Below are 20913 nucleotides of genomic sequence, written 5' to 3'. Positions count from 1 at the left end.
GTAGATAATCTGCATATTTCCGCGTAATAATCAGTATGTAAAAATTACAACTCCCAGGACTACGTTGAAAGGACGTTGATAAATCACGTGATTGACCGAGGAAGCTTCGTTGTGTCAGCTGACGGTTTAGCTTGCTGTCTTTTTCCCTCAAAACGTCGGAATGGCAGCAACGTGTACCCAGTAAGCCCATTTTATTCATACATTCAGCCGTTCCGTGCAAAATTTCCGTCAGAATATGTACTTTATGAAATGCATGTGTGCAGGATCTGTTGTTATTGCGTATTAATTAATGAATGAGCAATGGTATTTATTGAGACGTGGTTTTCCTAAACAGGATTGAGTGCACACAGTGCCTTCAGAAAGTATTCACACCCTTTGACTTTTTCCTAATTTTGTTGTGTTACAGCCTGAATTTTAAATTGATTAAATTTAGGTTTTGTGTCACAGGCCCACACACAAAATAGCCCATCATGATAACGTGGAATGGGTTTAGATTTTTTTTGCTATTGCAAGCCTAAATAAGTGCAGGAGTAAACATTTGCTTAATAAGTTGAATGGACTAACTTTGTGTGCAATAATGGTGTTTAACATGATTTTTGAATGACTACCCCATCTCTATACCCCACACATACAATCATCTGTAAGGTCCCTCAGTCGAGCAGTGCATTTCAAGCACAGATTCAACCACAAAGACCAGGGAGGTTTTCCAATGCCTTGTAAAGAAGGGCACCATTGGTAGATGGGTATAAATAAATAAAACAGATATTGAATATCCCTTTGAGCATGGTGAAATTATTCATTACACCTTTGATGGTGTGTCAATACACCCAGTCACTACAAATATACAGGCACCCTTCCTAACTGTTGCCAGAGAGGAAGGAAACCACTCAGGGATTTCACCATGAGATCAATGGTGACTTTTTATAACAGTTCTAGTTTAATGGCTGTGATAGGAGAAAACTGAGGATGGATAAACATTGAAATTACTCCACAATACTAAGGTAAATGACAGCGTGAAAATAAAGAAGCCTGTACAGAATACAAATATTCCAAAACATGCATCCTTTTTGCAATGTGGCAAAGAAATTAACTTTATGTCCTGAATACAAAGTATTATGATTGGGGCAAACAACGCATCACTGAGTACCACTGTCCGCATGGGGTGGACTGTCCATTGTCTTTGCAGACAGCTACTTAGCCAGATGGAGGAAAAATTGCAACTAAGTACCAGCAAGCTAGCCTTCTATTAAAGCCCTATTGGCCTATCTAATCTGCCAATTTGTACTTTCTGTTGCTAGGTCATGTGCCTACTTCTTGTTACTTCCCTCAAAACAGTATCTCAAATTGAAATGTTCCCCATATGACGTCATTACATATTATTCTCATTCCAAATGCATGACTCTACACACATGACAGGAAAGGGAACAATGTCCTTTTTAGAATACTGCATATCATTCAAAGCATGGTTTGTGCAATGGAAAGATGAGTACTAAGTCAGGCTCATGTAGTCTGCAACTCTGCATCTCACACAGGGTGCATCTCATGGTCCTTTGTATCTCTCTAGAACCCAAGGGGGTATACCCAGTTTACAGCCGGTCCCCCTTATCCCCCTGATGATAAGGACCACAGCTGGCTCCATGTGAACTACTAACTATGTGAACTAATTTTGGCGCTCTGTCTGAACACAAATACGCTTAACTTGCGATACGGTTTTGGAAACCTTCCGAACTAAACTTTCATATAAGCGAAAAAATTATCTTTAGAATACAAAAGATACACTTACTGTGCGCATTTTAGCAAAGTTGCACGCTGATGTTTTTACACACAGCCTCTGCTACGACACATCCTCTCACCTTGCGCTTGCATTTCCATTGGACCATTCCATTCCACATTTCCAGTGTTTCTCAAAGTACAGCTAGGTGCAATTTTTCTTAACTGCGTACAGTTAGTGTTTCTTTTGTATTTGAAAATGTATATCTCCCATATATGAGAGTTAAGTTCCAAATGTTTCCAAAACTAACGGGTGCCAGGCATATTTGCGTTTAGACAGAGCATTTGGGAAGCGTTGGGGAATTTGCCTCAAGTGGCAAACAGCTTTGTGGATAGACGGTATAACGTTTAACCTGATCGTCTATTGAATGGGCTGGGTCCTCTGTAGCTCAGTTGGCAGAGCATGGCACTTGCATTGCCAGGATAATGGGTTTGATTGCCGGGACCACTCATGCTTAAAGTGTATGCACGCATGGCTATAAGTCTCTTTGCATAAAAGTGTCTGCTAAATGGCATATATTAAATCACAGGGTGCATCTCAATGGTCTAAAGGGATGTCCTTTCCTCATCTCCTTTCTTTCTGCATTTGTACTAATGTGAATAGACTGGACAGGTGAACGCAAAAGAGCTGCTTTAGACTAATGAGATGTCAAAGTGTGCACAAGTCCTGCAGATTATTTGGAGAGCAAAGGTTTCTCCGAAGCCAGACTTTGACCCAATGTCACTGATATCACTAACCCTGCAGTAGAGAATACCAGACAGGAATTTAAAGCAATTTTGTATCACCGTTTTCTGAGTTGGTAACCAGTGCTGTCTGTTTGTGCTATAATTGTAGCCAACTCCTTGGTCACCCATTGTCATGTCAAACAATGTTTGGCTTAACAATGACAGCAATGGAGTTAGTAGGTAAGAGCACAAACAAATCTGGTACCAGGCTACTGAGTTGGACCTTCAAGACCAATACAATTGAGCCTATATTGAGCTGTATTGAACGTGTGTTTCTCTCTATAGTGTCCAGCCCATCGAGTGGACCACTGACTGTAAGAACCAGAAGTGAGTATTGAGGAACTGCTGGTCAGATCACATGTCATGTTTGTGTGTGTGTGGAGGGGGGTTAAAACAAGGAAAATTCTCTCCTGGGGACAGTCAAATGCTATTTTAAGTTTAGGTTTTGGATTAGGGGTTAAGGTTGGGATTAGGGAAAATAGGATTTGGAAATGTATTTTATTTCGCCACAAGTGTGGAAGAACAAAATGTGTGTGCTCTGTGTGTGTTTTCTCCTAGTTATGATGGCATAGTCTTGGTGACCCAGAGTTATGACACGCTGCCCAAGGAGCTGGAATGTCTGAAAGCACCTCTGCAGGACTACAGCTCTGTGAGTCATGCACACACCCACACCAACAACATAGATAGATGAATATACCCCTACTTTCTCTTCTCCTCTCTCATTTCTCCTCTCTCCTTTCTCCTCAAGGTGGACTGTGGTCTGGGAGATAAGGTGGTGGTATTGATGGTTCCGGGGTTGCCTGGTAAACGCTTGGTGTTTGCGTCCACCGGGCCCGTTAACCGGGACTACGATGACGTCCGACGCTTCAGCGACGCAGCCGTTAATGGCATCAAGAGGTCCAAGTCAACACCAAATATATATATATACACACACACAAAATGTACCAAGAGGTTACTATATATCTGTATTCCTGTCCTGTGTGTATTTCTCCCATTCATTACCATGTACTGTGGGTATTTCTTCAGGGCCATGAAGGCAGGCATGCAGCGCCCCCTGCTGGTCTGTCCTCGTCACAGCAGCTATGACAGGAGCACCATGGTTGCTGCCCTAGGGGCCCTGCACGCCCTCTACATGGTGAGAACACTGTGAAATAAGCAATAGATACCTGAACACTGACGATTTCTCCCGTTGTTTTATTGTGCAATGTTTCGAGCTGAACGCACTCCTATGCCCAATTTTTTTTTTAACAGAGCCTTTGCACACAGGTGGAGCTCAATTGTCTTTTGTTCCAAATGTGGTGCTGACATTCATCCTTTATCCACAATCTCTCTCTTTCCCCTCTCTCACTCTCTTGCAGCCTCTGGAGGTGAGGGAGGTGTGTGTAAAGCCCAGCCCGTATAAAGTGTGTGTTCTAGGGTTGTGGGTGGACCAGGAGGCCCAGGGAAAGGAGTTGGTGGATCTGGTCTCTGCTCTGGAGAGTGGACGGTGAGTTGCGCACACCCATATTTTCATCTGTAACAAAGGAGAGATCTCTCTTATGGGGAGACATTTTTATATGTTAAATGTGATCATGCTGAACAGATTTTCCTCAAGAACCCATTAGGTCTGTTGAGACAGATTTTCCTCCATCTTGGAATATATATATTGTTTTTTTAACATTTTAATAACGTATTCTCAGGAACCATACGTCCAAATCACACCAATGTTGGCCCATGGTACATTTCTTAACTTAGTTTGAAAACAAAATGTAAAGATTGGTTAAAAGATGGCTGGGTTATTGATAAATAAGGAAATCAGATTTTATGTGTTCATTTAACCCGCTAGAGTCTGTCTGTGCCCCAGAGGAAGCCTAATTAGCGTAATAATAAAAATCCCCATAAAGATCCGTCGGTTTAAGGTAAACGTATCTGTTATCTGTCTCATCCGCCGATGTCGCACTTCCCCATCTGCGGTGAAAGGTGACGGCACTAGAGCGGTGTCAGACCATGAGACATCGGTTGCTTTGCTTTAGGACGGCAACAGGCCTCACAAGACTCATGTGAAGGTCGCCCGATAGAGTTGAAAAAATGTATGGAAGTATATATGGAGACTGTTTAGTGCCAAAAATAAGTGGTTACATACATTGGCGGACTATCAGTTGTTCCATGTAGTGAATCTGTTATTGTATGGGCTAATAGCAGTAAGGCCAAAAATAATTGTTCATCAATTATTATTATTATTTTTTTTTTCATACTTTTGGTCTTCACGATGGCCTGTCAACTTAAGGGTAATCAAAGACGTTAACATAAGGAACCATGTGAAGTTTGGCATTGATATCTTCAATTCACTTATTTGACTATTTAATTATAAAACAAATCTTATGGTCTGCATTCAAAGATGGCCACACTATACCAGTAGATCCATATTAGCACATACACTAATATGCTTAAAAAATACTTAATATTCTTGTCATAAATAATAGGACCAAATGACACCACATTTGGAATGTATGCCTACGGTGGTACATGTCTTAACTTAGGTTGAGAAAAGCTAAGGGATTGGTCAAAAGATGGCTGAGTTATTGACAAACCAAAAATAAGATTTCACGTATCCATTTTACGTGGCCTAACAACTTGAAACTTTTCATCGCTATTATGCACGTACCTAAGATGAACCACACTGAATTTGGTATTTTTATCTAAAAAAAAAAACAAGGAAACTATTAACAACTAATTCTTTGCATATGTAACGCTAATGCTCAAAAATTATCTTCTCATGAACTATACGTCAGATTCACTCCAGATCCATGATTGCAAATAAAGGAAGATAGTTCCTACAGTGCATTCGTAAAATATTCAGACCCCTTCCCTTTTTCCACATTTTGTTACGTTAGACTTATTCTAAATTGGGTTAAATGAATTGTATTCCTCATGAATCTACACACAATACCCCATAATGATGAAGCGAAAACAGGTTTTTAGACATTTTTGCAAATTTTAAATAAAAAACATACCTTATTTACACAACTATTCACACCCTTTGCTATGAAACTTGAAATTTAGCTCAGGTGCATCCTGTTTCTATTGATCATCCTTGAGATGTTTCTAACTTGATTGGAGTCCACCTATGGTAAATTCAATTGATTGGACATGATTTGGAAAGGCACACACCTGTATATATAAGGTCCCACAATTGACAGTGCATGTCAGAGTGAAAACCAAGCCATGAGGTCAAAGAAATTGTCTGTAGAGCTTTGAGACAGGATTGTGACGAGGCACAGATCTGGGGAAGGATACCAAGACTCTTCCTAGAGCTGGCCGCCCGGCCTAACTGAGCAATCGGGAGAGAAGGGCCTTGGTCAGGGAGGTGACCAAGAACCCGATGGTCACTCTGATAGAGCTCCAGAGTTCTTCTGTGGAGATGGGAGAACCTTCCAGAAGGACAACCATCTCTACAGCTCTCCACCAAACAGGCCTTCATGGTAGAGTGGCCAGACAGAAGCCACTCCTCACTAAAAGGCACATGACAGCCCGCTTGGAGTTTGCTAAAAGGCAGTTAAAGGACTCTCAGACCATGAAAAAGACCATGCCTGAAAATCTTCCTCTTAAAGGTCGGCTATATCCTATAGGCCTATGCAAAACCTAACAAGTGTCGCTGTCATCATTCTTGCTGCTTCCAGTTCAGTAGCCATACTTACGAGATCAGGTACGCGTGTGGTCTCAATTAAATAGAGTAGGCTATAGCCTATACATGGTCGAAGACGCACAGGGTAGTTGTCTTTCCAAGGAAATGTACTTCTAAATAGGCCTATGATTAGGTTACATTGCCTAGAAATAGGCTTAAATATTGATCACCCATATTTCTCGTCTGAAAATCTTCCCACTCCTAAAAGGTAGGCTATAAAAATAGCTCAAGAGAAAGTGCAAGTCTCTTCAACTCTGCTTTCTTCAAACTACATCTAGCACATTGGCTGAAATAGGCCAGTAATACAATGTAATGGCCGTGTGAGAATCTCTGATCATTTAACCTTTTTCTTAAGTTATTGTTGCGCATTTGATGTTGCCTATAGGGCGCAAAATTGCTGGGACCGTGAGCTGTTTCACATACGCCTAAAATTCAGGCTGCATCACATCCAGGCGGTGATTGGGATTCCCATAGGGCGGCGCACAATTGGCCCAGCTTAGTTCGGGTTTTGCCAGGGTAGGCCGTCATTGTAAAAAAGGATTTGTTCTTAACTGACCTGCCCAGTTAAATAAAGGTTACATTAAAAAAATAACATTGCGGGACTGCAGTTGGGTTTGGGAACATGGGAGTCGGACAGAAAGCCAGCGAGTGTGGGCAGGAGCGGGATGAAGAAAACGGTCTCGTGCAGACCTCTACTGTGCACCATGTTTACATATCTGGCATTACTCGTCTCATGTGTTTTCTATACTATTCTACGGTATCTCATTCACGTAATAATGCGTACATATCTTGCATTAATAATCTCAAATGTATATTCTGTTTTTCTATACTATTATACTGTATCTTTGTCCTTGCCGCTCTGAGATCGCTCGTCCATATGTATATAGTCTTAATTCATTCCTACTTAGATTTGTGTGTTTTGGGTATATGTTGTGTAATTTGTTAGATATTACTGCACTGTCGGAGCTACAAGCATTTCGTTACACCCGCAATAAGATCTGCTAATCACGTGTATGTGACCAATAACATTTGATTTGACAATGAAGCCTGTAACGTTAGAGCTGTTTATTACTGTGTCAGTGTGAAAATTAGGGAATTGGCTAGGGTAACTGACCAATCAATAAAAACAAAACACCAGTCTCAATGTCAACAGTGAAGAGGCGACTCCAGGATGCTAGCCTTCTAGACAGAGTTGCAAAGAATAAGCCATATCTCAGACTGGCCAATAAAAAGAAAAGATTAAGATAAGGCACAAGAACAGACACTGGACAGAGGAACTCTGCCTAGGAGGCCAGCATCCCGGAGTCACCTCTTCCCTGTTGACGTTGAGACTGGTGTTTTGCGGGTACTATTTAATGAAGCTGCCAGTTGAGGACTTGTGAGGAGTCTGTTTCTCATACGAGACACTAATGTACTTGTCCTCTTGCTCAGTTGCGCACCAGGGCCTCCCAATCCTCGTTCTATTCTGGTTAGAGACAGTTTGCGCTGTTCTGTGAAGGGAGTAGTACACAGCGTTGTATGAGATCTTCAGTTTCTTGGCAATTTCTCACATTGAATAGCCTTAATTTCTCAGACCAAGAATAGACTGACGAGTTTCAGAAGAAAGTAATTAGTTTCTGGCCATTTTGAGCCTGTAATCGAACCCACAAATGCTGATGCTCCAGATACTCAACTAGTCTACAGAAGTCCAATTTTATTGCTTCTTTAATCAGGACAACAGTTTTCAGCTGTGCTAACATGATTGCAAAACGGTTTTCTAATGATCAATTAGCCTTTTTAAAATGATAAACTTGGATTAACTAACACAACGTGCCATTGGAACACAGGAGTGATGGTTGCTGATGGGCTTCTGTATGCCTATGTAGATATACCATAACAAATCTGCCGTTTCCAGCTACAATAGTCATTTACAACATTAACAATGTCTACACTGTATTTCTGATCAACTTGATGTTATTTTAATGGACTTTTGTGTGCTTTTCTTTCAAAAACAAGGACATTTATAAGTGACCCCAAACTTTTGAATGGTAGTGCATATATGATCTTTCTCTCTCCAGGCTTGCTTGCCGTGACATAGGAGGGTCTGACCCTGAGAGGATGGCTGCTCCTCGTGTAGCTGAGTACGTCCAGGCCCTCTTTAAGGAGAGCCCAGTGCAGGTGAGAGAGAGAGGCTTTAATCATACATCCAAAAAAAGAAAAGGTGATGGTATCTCCCAAAAAGACATCAACAAAAGTATTTTATTCATAGGGGATTTTTTATTGATTGGGGAAAAAAACTGTTGCTGTCATTGTCGAAGCTCTTAGTTGTGGACTTTTTGGGAGATGCCATCACCTTTTCTTTTTTGGAATATGACTTTATGTAGATGAGCACTCCATTCCATAGAAGCCAGCATATGTCATTTCTACTTCTCTCAAGTACTGGATCTCACTAATGTATTAGTGTTAATGTGATCATGCTGAACCGGCCTGTCTCAGGTGGATGTGGTGAGTGATCTGAAGGTGCTGGAGAAGGAGTATCCCTGCCTCGCTGCTGTGAACCGCTGTGCCAATGGTAAGTGTGTGTACAGTGCGTTCGGAAAGTATTTAGACCCCTTAACTTTTTCCACATTTTGTTTCGTTACAGCCTTATTTAAAATGTATTAGATTGTTTTTTCCCCTCATCAAGCTACACACAATACCCCATAATGACAAAGTAAAAACAGGTTTGTAGAAAGAAAAAAAACTACACTGAAATATCTAATTTACAAAAGTATGTGTTGTCTTGGCTTTGTGCTTATGGTCGTTGTCCTGTTGGAAATTGAACCTTCGCCCCAGTCAGAGGTCCTGAGTGCTCTGGAGCAGGTTTTCATCAAGGATCTCTTTGTACTTTGCTCCGTTCATCTTTCCCTCGATCCTGACTAGTCTCCCAGTCCCTGCTGCTGAAAAACATCCCCACAGCATGACGCTGCCACCACCATGCTTCACCGCAGGGATGGTGCCAGGTTTCCTCCAGACGTGACGCTTAGTATTCAGGCCAAAGAGTTCAATCTTGGTTTCATCAGACCAGAGAATCTTGTTTCTCATGGTCTGAGAGTCTTTAGGTGCCTTTTAGCAAACTCCAAGCGGGCTGTCATGTGCTTTTCACTGAAGAGTTCTGTCTGGCCACTCTACCATGAAGGCCTGATTGGTGGAGTGCTGAAGAGATGGTTGTCCTTCTGGAAGGTTCTCCCATCTCCACAGAGGAACTCTGGAGCTCTGTCGGGTTCTTGGTCACCTCCCTGACCAAGGCCCTTCTCCCCGGATTGCTCAGTTTGACCGTACTCCAGCTCTAAGAAGAGTCTAAGTGTTTCCAAACTTCTTCCATTAAAAATGATGGCGGCCACTGTGTTCATGGGGACCTTCCATGCTGCAGAAATGTTTTTGTACCCTTCCCCAGATCTGTGCCTCAACACAGTCCTGTCTCTGAGCTCTACGGACAATTCCTTCGACCTCATGGCTTGGTTTTTGCTCAGACATGCAATGTCAACTGTGGGACCTTTCTATAGACAGGTGTGTGTGCCTTTCCAAATCATGTTCAATCAATTGAATTGACCACAGGTGGACTCCCAAGTTATAGAAATATCTCAAGGATGATTAATGGAAACGGGATGCACCTGAGCTCAATTTCACGTCTCATAGCGAAGGGTCTGAATACGTATATAAATAAGGTATTTCTGTTTTTAAATATTCATTTTTAGAAAAAGGATGTAACGTAACAAAATGTGGAAAAAGTCTAGGGGCCTAAATACTTTTTGTGTGTGTGTGTCTTTGTGTCTTTTTCATCCATGTGGGTTTGTCTTCTGTAGCTGTGCCTCGTCACCAGGCCAGAGTAATCAAGCTGCAGTACTGTGGAGAAGGACCCGTTCAACACACACTGATGCTGGTCGGCAAGGTGAGCAGGAGAGAGAGGAAGGAGGGGGGGTGGAAGAGGGGGAAATTATGAATTGATAATGGCGTGGGGTGTTCCTGTCATGACCGTGTTTTTCTGTGTGTAACATGCATGCATTTATGTGTGTGTGTGTGTCTCTCTCAGGGCATCACCTATGACACCGGTGGAGCTGACATCAAGGCTGGTGGCATCATGGCTGGCATGCACAGAGATAAGTGTGGTGCTGCTGCTGTAGCTGGGTTCTTCCAGGTAAATAACTAATACTTTGATACCCTTCAGTGATCACTAGTGGACTCATAGTCCCTGACATAGTCTGTTACTCCTGCTAACATGTAGCTGTGTCCTGTCAGGTCCTGGCCAAACTCAAGCCCAAGCATCTGAAGGTGGTGGGTAGCATGGCGATGGTGAGGAACAGCGTGGGCTCAGGTCAGTGTGATGTTGTGGGGTGAGGGTTTCACCCATAGAAATAGAATCTAGAATATAAAAATCGAATATAGATTATATTTCAATGGTTTCACCTACTGAGTAGTTGGCCTCTTCCCTCTCCTAAATATGTGTGTGATGTGTTCTGTCTCTCTGACAGAATGAGGGTTTAAGGATTGTGTGTTGTGTTTCTCTCTCTGTTCTGTCAGACTGCTACGTAGCTGATGAGCTGGTGGTGTCCCGTGCGGGTCGCAGGGTTCGCGTAGGGAACACAGATGCTGAGGGACGCATGGTGATGGTCGACCTGCTTTGTGAGATGAAAGAGAAGGTAAAGGATACACAACTCTATTCCACGTTCCTCCTGTGAAACCTATTCTCTGTCACCTTAATGTCATGTCTTCCTCTACAGGCGGTACGTGAGGTATCTCCTCAGCTGTTTACCATTGCCACTCTGACAGGACATGCCATCAGAGCCATGGGACCCAACTACTCTGTGAGTACTGGACCTTACACACACACACACACAGTATCTGTACTGTACCATACACAGACTCTTTATATAATAGCACACTGGCCATGGTGAGAATGATTGCTAATAATGTAAAGTTGTTGATTTAAACTCTTTCGGTTATAGATCATCATGGACAATGGAGCTGCCCATCGCTCTGGCAATGCCCGTCAGTGGCAGAAAGGTGAGACGCTCGACACACACTATTCAAACAAATCAGCAAACCAGGGTTTACAGGTCGAAACATGGGTTTTCTGGTATGAACGCGTTGTATGTAACCTGTTAGTCCTTTATCTCTCCCTCTGTAGCAGGGGAGGTTCTGGGTGATCTGTTTGAGGTGTCCAGTATCAGGCGTGAAGACTATGACTTCCATAAGGGGAAGTCAGAGTATGAGGAGATTCTGCAAAGCAACAACCTACCATCCTCTGCTACCCCCCGTGGACATCAGACCCCCGCTGCCTTCCTCATCATGGCCTCTGGGCTGGACAAGGTACACACACACACGCTCCACAGCCCTGTTCATAACCCTGAATCTAAACTAATCGCTTCTTTTTGTGTTTGTCTTGTTTCCTTCCATCAGCACGGCGTGGACTCTGGCACTCCTCTGCCTTACTCTCACATCGACATCGCTGGCTCTAGCGGCCCCTTCCCTGGTGTTCCCACCGGCGCTCCAATCCTCGCCATGGCTACCAACTACATCCTGCCCCGTGCCTATCAACCCAACGACGCCCTGCCCAGAGCCTAGCAATTTGATGATAGAAATAGAATGTGTCAAATGGACCCTATTTTCCGTCTCATGAGAAATATCACATAGAGCAGTCCTGATAGTGCCAGTTCAATTGATGTTTCACAAAGTATTCATGAAAACAGATATCCATCAATGATATTGGCAGTTAATTTTGATCATTCCAATACCTCTAAAATCTGTTGTTCTATAGATTATATTTCTAAGATTCTGCTACTGTTTATCATTCAATCTCAAATGTCAATTTTTTTTACCCCTATTTCTAACATGAGTCACTGTATTGAATACACTCTCAATTACCAAACACGCTTTGTTGTTCATGCAGCCATTTTGTGAGTTGCAGGTCAGGTGGTTGTGTGCCAGACAATATCAAGTACAATATCAAGCATAATACATTTTGTTTTTGTTTATTTCAATCAATGTTAGCTGTTGCTAGTTCCAGGTATTGCGAAATGGGTACAGGTTACATAGGTAGGCCTATTAGGTCAGCAATCATATGGTTGTAAGTCTATTTGTATTCATTAAGGATCCCCATTAGCTACTCATCCTGGGGCCCAACAACATTAAGTCAGTTTTATACAATTAAAATATTACGTTACATTTGATAACACTTCACAACCAATTGTGTGCTCTCAGGTCACCACTCTACTACCACACAGGGGTGCAACTTTCACTGGGAACATGCCCCCCCCCCCAATACTGAAATTGTATTTTTGTCCCTCCCCAGTTTTATCATTGGATAAAGCAGTCGGGTAGGCTGTTTGGAGTGTTTATCTGACAAATAAAGATATATATATATATATATATCATAATTATGTGTGTGTGTGTGTGTCCCCATTTCTAAAACCAAAGTTGTGCTCATGCTACCACATAGCTACACTTTTAAAAAGTACCCTTAAGTAAGTCATAGTCTGCAGCGTTGGTTTCTCTTTTCAATCGTTAATGTCTTAACTCACCACGTACACCGCACGCACCTCTGATTCAGAGGGGTTGGGTTAAATGCGGAAGACACATTTCATTTGAATACATTTTTGGACAATTGACTAGGTATCCATCCCCCTTTCACCTCACAAGTCAAAAGTATTTTTTTTTTTACATCCATTTGAAAAATCTTTCCAACACTCCCGGCCGCGATCATCACCAAGACTCAGTGTGAAAAAACAAAATATTATGATCCCATATATCGAGTGGAAATGTCATAAACTGCTTGAAATTCTCTAGCAATAGCTCAAGTCAAGACAGATCGAAATTAGGCAGACAGGTGGAGAAGATGGATGAATATGATTGAAAGAACCAGAATTTATCAGGATATTTTCTTCTGTTTTTTTTTTCAGCTTTAGGCCTATGTATTTTAGTTAGTTGAATGTAAGTAATAGGCCAACAGCTGCATTGGCCTATAGGCTATATCTGAGTTCCATGCTGTCATTTCTTGAGCTGCCAATAGAGTACCAAAGTATGAGTCATAATACCCATAAAACCTAGCGGTCAAAACAGGGAAATTGTTCCAATTGTTTTCCACCATTCATTTTTCCCATAGGGGATTTTAGAAACCCTAAAAATAAGGGCAGTGTTTCATGTAGGCTAACACTGGCATGACGTTTTAATAACTGTGTAAATCTCTCTCCGACAAGGTGACTTATCAATATAGTTGCCTGTATTTACCCCCAACAAATGAAATGCTAATTAGCTGCTAATATGGCTATCATAAAGAACTACAAATACCATGATGATATGGAGGAGACTCGAATCGAGGCAAAGGTAAGAATTTCTGGATGAACTATGTTAGCTAAATGTAGAAATTAATAAATTGGCTACATTTCTTTAAATGTACCTGTTAGCAAAGGTGCCAGCTAGAGATGACGTGCAGGGGTTTGTAGTCTTGTATAATGTCTACTTTGATGCTAATTAGTGTGTTTTGAATCAGAGTAAATGGAGCCAAATATATTGATAAGTCACCTTGTCCGAGAGATTTAAACAGTTATCAAAAAGTTACGGCAGGGTAAACCTACACAAAACACAGCCCCTTTGTTAAAGGTTTTCTAAAATCCCCTATGAGAAAAATGAATGGTGGAAAAACAATTGGAACCATTTCCCTGTTTGACTGCTAGGTGTTATGGGTATTATGACACCACTGTGGGGCTCTATGGATCACATTCTATCAATATGTCCATATGGTCGTTTTATTATTTTACTTCAGATTTCTATGATTAACCACGTGACAAAAACGTTATTATTGAAACGAACGAAAATGTGCATAAATAAATATAACTGGCACGCAGATCAGTATAAATCATAAGCTTCCACAAACTAATGAGCTGCCTATAGACCCTTTTTCGAGTACATCACACACAGATGCGCGTGATTTGGTGGCAGTAAGAAAGTCATCGCCACCTGTGCCCATTCAACATAGCCTAGATTTACAGTATTACTTCTAAACAAAATAACTTTGGGTTCTCATGCGCTTACAATTATGTTTTGATTCTTGCTTGAACAGTCGCTATGATTATATTTGGATGTGATCTCTGCAAAATAAATATGTTGGATGCCGCAGTTATTAGCTAGAATGCTAATGCTCATTGACATTTTTGCTGGTGTTCTAAAATAACTACCCCATGCTCTGTCATCAACTTGCGCGCATCGCCCTCGTGCGGCAATGTATGCAAACAAAGAAAATGGTCTATGGTCTTTATTATTGCAACAAATATTTTTTCATAACTAAACCTACAGACCACAGCTTGTCGTTTCCAATGGGAACAAATGAGTCATAGTGGGCAGGTATTATGGGCAGAGCCCAGTACGCGATAGCGATATCCTATTGGCGCAACGGCTACAATGTGAAGTGTGCAATAACATAATTCGCCTTTGCACTCCTAAACAGCGCGATTTTTGTAAACTTTTGCAAAGGGTAAAGTCTACAAAACTTAGTCCACTCTGTTCATAACAGATTTTAGTTTTGGGAACTGAAAACTGTATTGAGATCAAATGTTTAATCGATGTAAAAATGTGCAGTATGTCGGACTTGCTTATTTTGATCACTTCCTTGCATTTGGAGAGGCGGTGTCAAATAGGTTGTAACGCATACCATTTTGGCTCAATGCATGCGTATGACGGGTATGTACAAGTGGCTAAAATTAGATCAAGATGGAGAATAGTGTACCTCAGCTTCTTCCGTGGGAGGAGCCGGATTAGCACGTTTCTACGGAAATGACGTTTTCGCATTAAAGCAAGTTTAGCGCGCACGAGTGAGCTGCACAAACCAGTTTCCCTCCAGAAAGAGAAGAGACAACTTGTGTCGCGAGAATAGGAGCTCTTTTGTAACCAAGCTGGCAACATTTAGACCTAAAAACACTGAAGTTGACGGGAAAACGTCTCAGTAAATATTTTCTTAGTTCTACTTGAACCAAACACAGATTCCATCATGTTTGAGGCTCGCTTGGTACAGGGATCCATCCTGAAGAAAGTTTTGGAGGCTCTGAAGGACCTGATCACAGAGGCCTGTTGGGACGTGAGCTCGTCGGGTATTTCTCTCCAGAGTATGGATTCGTCCCACGTCTCCCTAGTTCAGCTTACCCTCCGCAGCGACGGGTTCGACTCTTACCGCTGCGACCGCAACCTCGCCATGGGAGTCAATCTTAGCAGGTGAGAAAAAACTGATTGAATATGGCAGTATGATTGAAGTTTAGCTTGCTAGCAAGCCAGATAACGATAACTTAGCGTTACGTTTATCAGGAATGTAGTTATATATTTAATGATTTGTCTAATTGGCTGGATTTACAGCCAGTTAGTAAGGTAACTAGCGTTAGTCTGGCTTCTTGAGTTGGCGTCTTGAAGGTGTATTCTCCTGTCATACAGTTTTTTTTACTGTAACAAGAGGACATATTAGACGTTAAGTTTTAGTTACGGGTAAATCGGCATGTTACTGTTATACTGTAACATGTATGGTGCAAAGCCGTCTTTTGAAAATGTGTGACGTAATTTGAGCGCCAAATCCTCTGCGTGATGGTTGGCGCGAATTTCTCGAACCCGCGAAGGTCAGCTGACGTCAGTCACTATTGTTCGGAAATTGGCTAAATGGATCAAATGATCACGCTTACCAACCACATACAATCACATTATCATACGATCTAACTTTTAGTAGATCTTGACTTCGACAATGGTGCTTCATGTAGTGGCATGATGACTTACATTTGAATCACATGGCTACATAGCCAATGAAAGAGCAGAGTTAAATTATTCAAATAGCCTTACACACAACATATCGAATCTACTTGTCTTTACAGGGCGTCAGCAATTAAAGAATATATGGTGTTTTTGAGTAAAATGATGGCATATTATCTTTCGGGACAGACCTGATAATGGTGAAAACTTTTTAGACTGATCACTCAAAAGAAGGAATACTGTTTTAAAACTTGTTCCTTTAACAGTATGCCAGATGCTGACTGGTCTACCACCCTCTTCCTCCTAGTATGTCAAAGATCCTGAAGTGTGCGGGGAATGAGGACATCATCACTCTAAGAGCAGAAGACAACGCAGACACACTCGCCCTTGTCTTTGAGACTCTCAGTGAGTACCTTTATCCATCTATCTGTATCAATAGCTCTACTCTTACTGTAGGGATTTCATTTCGAGCTTGATTTTATATATATTCCCCAAATAGAGGTTCATACCATTAGTAAGACTTGAAGAGTCAGGGACCATGATTGTTATCATTGTTATCATTTATGTATGCTTGGTAATGTATTTAGATGTTTAATTAGAGATGAGTGTTAATCTGTCTCGCTCTTTCAGACCAGGAAAAGGTGTCCGACTATGAGATGAAGCTGATGGATCTTGATGTAGAACAGTTGGGAATCCCAGTAAGTGTTCTTCTCCCGACATTCCGTTAAGTAATAATAGTCGTAGTGGCATTAGCATTCGTCACCAGATCACACCACCTCAGTAGCCACATTCTCACATCTTTCTCTTCCCTACCCCAGGAGCAGGAGTACAGCTGTGTGGTGAAGATGCCATCAGGGGAGTTTGCTCGTATCTGCCGTGACCTTTCTCAGATTGGTGATGCCGTTATGATTTCTTGTGCAAAGGATGGCGTTAAGTTTTCTGCCACGGGAGAGCTGGGCACCGGCAACGTCAAGTTGTCCCAGACCAGCAATGTGGACAAGGAGGAGGAAGCTGTAAGTATGGGGGGTGTTCTGTGTCCCAAATGAGGACTCGTTACCTGTATAATGCACTATATTATTTGAGACCAATCCCTCCCTCCTTCCTTACACTCAGGTGACTATTGAGATGAACGAACCAGTCCAGCTGATCTTCGCACTGAACTACCTTAACTTTTTCACCAAGGCCACACCCCTCTCCAAGACCGTCATCCTCAGCATGTCTGCAGACATCCCCCTCGGTAGGTACCCTGCCACCTAACAAGACCCATAAACACACATCTTAGTATGTACTGTGGGGTTTTGTTTCCTGGTGTCTGACTGATCTAATTTGACTAATCTGTTCTTTGACAGTGGTGGAGTACAAGATAGCTGACATGGGCCACATTAAGTACTACCTGGCACCCAAGATCGATGAGGAGGCATCCTAAACCTCCCTGGTCAAAAGTCCAATGGAAAAACGGGCTTGGTTCCTACTTCCTGTGGATGGGGAGGAGGAACTTCCTGTTGTGAGAGAGGGAAAGGGATGGCATCGCTGTTGGGTTTTGGTTTTATCTGTGTTCTACATTTCTGTGTGGTGACTGTTTGGCTAGCTCTTCCAGCATCCATGAGAGTTTATGGTAATATGGGTCTAAATACAGGTTGATGTGTCCTTCACTGATATCAGCTTGATATATCAGTTTGATTCATGCATCTGAATTGAGATGGCTAGACAACGGTGAAAGGGTTCTACTAATGGATCCCCCTGTCTTTTCTATGATCAGTGTTCTTATTCAAGCTCATTTGTTAACCTGTGACCTATCCAGCCCCTGAGGAAGATCAACAGACTTGTCCACGCATCCCTCTTTCTCACTCTCCCTGTCATCTGTTTGCAAAACAAATTCTCATTTCGATTTGTAGATATGTCTGTAAATATTTTCTGTGGTCATGTTAACCACCCCAATTTTGTATTCATGAACTCAATGTCCCAATAAATCATTTGATTGTAATTTATGTAGTATGCACGTTTTATTTGCAACCACAAGGTGGTGCCCATAACCATACAACTGTCCGACCTGACTGCGCTGTTTAATTTGGGGGCTGGATTCCTGGACACAGATTCAAATTCATTTTGGACTAAGAAGCACTTGCAATGGGAAATCCTTTGCATGTCGGTTTATTACAGGATTGGCTTAATTTGTGTCCCTGAGAACTGGGTTTAAAAAAAAAAAAAAAACATTTATAATGGACGCTTTATCCTGAACAATTTAAGTGTATTTAAACTAATGGTGCATGTTTTATTGCTAATACCAATGAACCATCATAGGTGTAGGCATACATTCTCACTAAACATCTCGGGTCAGGTGGTTCTTCAAATTAAGGTTTGATTGGGATAAAATAATCTGATCACATTTGTGGTTACTACCTAGAGCCTTAACAATTCCTTGCAATCTTGCCTTTCTCGTTGTACACGTGCAACATTAATGCATTACTTTGTGTTGCCATAGATGTGATAAAGCTTTTTGACTGGAAAAAATCTTGGCTTTTGACTGCAGTAAAAAGTACCCTGGCCCCAGATCTGTTTGTGCCTTTGACAACTATTGCTGACATTATCAAGCCAAACAAATTTTGCCATGATGGCACAAACAGACTGGCTATAAGTAAATGGGCTATATACTGTATGTCATCTGGCAATTATATCTCTATGGGGCTGGCCAACACAGCTCAGTAATTCTGGGTTTTCTAAACTAAATCCTTAATCCCATTGGTACGTCTTGCTCCAGTTACACCACTCCCCTTCCTCCACTGTACTCTCAACCATGGCATATCACTGGGTTCAAACAGCCCAAAAGCAACAAGGGGGGGACTGGATTACAATCTCACTATAGATAGCATTTCTATATTCCATTCCCAGCTACCACAGGCTCTCACAAAACTAATCTGCTGACCTGCACTGAGTTAGTATTAAAAGCAACCAGGGGAAATAGTTTTTGATCTAGAAAATGTTCTCTAAATCTCTGATGCTCCCTCATAAAACCTTTATTTCCATGTTTGCAGTGCTCTGTAACGAGTTTACGCATCACTGGGATTCAGTGAAAGTGACCAACTTTAAAATGAAGACTGCCTTTCATAGGTTGCTCACTCCAGGCAATGATTCCATCCTTCCCCCTCATCCGGGAGGAAGCCTAGGTAGGGACTTCTTCCCCTGAAGACTTTAATTTCATAAAGTAATTAATCTTTATCTTGATGTGAGTGGTTAATTAAATATTGAGGGAGCTATCACAGCTTAACTGAACATGTCTTTTTCAGTCTAGTCCTCTGGTGACAGGTCTGTCTCTTCTCTGGTTAGCCCCTGCATTTCTCTCCTCCATCCTTTGTCTCTATCCTTCTCCCTTGCTTTTCACTTCCTCCAGCCATGTTTATTAAATGGTTATTTCTGATTATTTATGCCCATGCATTCTAATAATTTTAAAAGTACAGTAGCAACCTTTCTATTTTAATTATTGCTGCACAATCCTTAGTCATTTATCACACCACATCTCTTGAGCCAGGCAACTCATAAAGATTCACCCAGTAGCCTATATGAAGTATGATGGTTCTTGCCTGGCTATACCCATCCATATCGCTTCGGTCAAATGCCTCACCCACTAATGTTTCTGCTCCACGGTCTGGATTTGATCTCCCCGACAACTTCTCTAATGTTAACCTAATGTAGCAGGCGTAAAATAAATGCCTGAAACTAGATCCCCTACATAGTGGTCTTGACGAGAACAAAAAACAACTGTAGAGGGAGGTTCTCTTCTGCACTGTTCAACCAATCCAGTAAATGTGGAGGAGGAGTTAAGATGGAGTGTCGCCTTGTTAACATCCAAAAAGCTCTTCATTTCCCCTGAAAACCGGAACATCCAGTTGTTGGGGACTCAGCAGAAATGTGAACACATTCCAATCATTCTCATTGGTCCCAGAAACCGATTGGTTGGGCCAGAGCCTAAACACCTGGGTAAAGCATACTTTGGTTGGCTTTAATGCTCTGATTGGTTAGAAACGATCCAATCGCTAATGACTTGTTTTGTACAGCGCCCCTCTCTTTGACGTCAGCATCTACGACTTCTACGGTGGCAGTCTCATACTGAATATCTGTAGCGATAGATAGAGCAGTGGAATTATACTGAACAAAATATAAATGCAACATGCAACGATTTACAGTTCATATAAGGAAATCAGTCAATTTAAATAGATCATTGCAACATGGGGCCGTGCATTAACATGCTGGAACATGAGGTGATGGTGGCGGGTGAATGGCACGACAATGGGCCTTAGGATCTTGTCACGGTATCTCTGTGCATTCAAATTGCCATCGATGAAATGCAATTGTGCTCATTGTCCGTAGCTTATGCTTACCCATACCATAACCCCACCGCCACCATGGGGCACTCTGTTCACAACGTTGACATTCTCACGATGGCGCCGGAGGAGAAGGCTGCCATCTTATTGGCTCTCAACCAGCAATTCTATTTTGTTTGTTTTTTCGCGTTCGTAATTTGTTTTGTACATAATGTTGCTGCTACCGTCTCTTTATGACCGAAAATAGCTTCTGGACATCAGAACTGCGATTGCTCACCTCAAACTGGACAAAGAGTTCTTCTTCAATGAGTCGGATGGGAGGGATATACCACTACAGACACCCGACCAGGCCAAGATCCCCGTGATTCGCTGGAGAAGGAAAGTGAGATTTAGTGGGAAAAGATCTGGGTGCCTTGTGAGGATCAGGTGACGTGTGGCTAATCTTCCCTTGTCTTTCGTCCTGCTAGCTAATGTTCAATCGCTGGAAAATAAAGTACGAGCTGAAAGCACATATATCCTACCAACGGTACATTAAAAACTGTAATATCTTATGTTTCACCGAGTCGTGGCTGAACGACGACATTAAGAACATACAGCTGGCGGGTTATACACTACATCGGCAGGACAGAACAGCAGCCTCTGGTAAGACACGGGCCGGGGGCCTATGCATATATGTGAACAACAGCTGGTGCA

The 20913-nt window shown here is 42.0% G+C and overlaps 2 protein-coding genes and 1 non-coding gene across 3 annotated transcripts; all 3 read left to right on the top strand.

Moving 5' to 3' along the window:
* Positions 1-105: 105 nt before the first annotated feature.
* Positions 106-12560, top strand: LOC129853738 (putative aminopeptidase W07G4.4). The gene is made up of 16 exons (XM_055920094.1): positions 106-180; positions 2782-2823; positions 3055-3145; positions 3245-3393; positions 3523-3631; positions 3855-3982; positions 8218-8317; positions 8636-8711; positions 9985-10070; positions 10212-10316; positions 10418-10493; positions 10700-10818; positions 10900-10983; positions 11125-11182; positions 11307-11488; positions 11579-12560. Exons 1-16 carry the CDS (start codon positions 161-163, stop codon positions 11741-11743), a joined length of 1590 nt encoding a protein of 529 aa, XP_055776069.1. The 5' UTR covers positions 106-160; the 3' UTR covers positions 11744-12560.
* Positions 12561-14979: 2419 nt separating this feature from the next.
* Positions 14980-17885, top strand: LOC129853737 (proliferating cell nuclear antigen). Its single transcript, XM_055920093.1, has 6 exons — positions 14980-15382; positions 16209-16306; positions 16532-16599; positions 16720-16914; positions 17015-17138; positions 17251-17885. Exons 1-6 carry the CDS (start codon positions 15162-15164, stop codon positions 17325-17327), a joined length of 783 nt encoding a protein of 260 aa, XP_055776068.1. The 5' UTR covers positions 14980-15161; the 3' UTR covers positions 17328-17885.
* Positions 16057-16127, top strand: LOC129854664 (small nucleolar RNA SNORD2). Its single transcript, XR_008759369.1, has one exon. It is a non-coding gene; the product is annotated as a small nucleolar RNA SNORD2 (small nucleolar RNA).
* Positions 17886-20913: the final 3028 nt, after the last annotated feature.

The sequence above is a fragment of the Salvelinus fontinalis genome, chromosome 4, assembly GCF_029448725.1.
Source record: "Salvelinus fontinalis isolate EN_2023a chromosome 4, ASM2944872v1, whole genome shotgun sequence".
Taxonomy (NCBI): domain Eukaryota; kingdom Metazoa; phylum Chordata; class Actinopteri; order Salmoniformes; family Salmonidae; genus Salvelinus; species Salvelinus fontinalis.
The sequence above is the reverse complement of the archived record's forward strand: the minus strand, read 5'-3'. Positions and strand labels throughout refer to the sequence as shown.

Excerpts from the sequence above, each read along its gene's own strand:
- LOC129853737 (XM_055920093.1), top strand. The coding sequence starts at position 15,162 with ATGTTTGAGGCTCGCTTGGTACAGGGATCCATCCTGAAGAAAGTTTTG. Across the intron at positions 16,307-16,531 it reads CCTTGTCTTTGAGACTCTCA|ACCAGGAAAAGGTGTCCGAC; the intron begins GTGAGTACCTTT and ends TCGCTCTTTCAG. Across the intron at positions 16,915-17,014 it reads TGGACAAGGAGGAGGAAGCT|GTGACTATTGAGATGAACGA; the intron begins GTAAGTATGGGG and ends CCTTACACTCAG.
- LOC129853738 (XM_055920094.1), top strand. The coding sequence starts at position 161 with ATGGCAGCAACGTGTACCCA. Across the intron at positions 3,394-3,522 it reads GCCGTTAATGGCATCAAGAG|GGCCATGAAGGCAGGCATGC; the intron begins GTCCAAGTCAAC and ends GTATTTCTTCAG. Across the intron at positions 11,183-11,306 it reads TGCCCGTCAGTGGCAGAAAG|CAGGGGAGGTTCTGGGTGAT; the intron begins GTGAGACGCTCG and ends CTCCCTCTGTAG.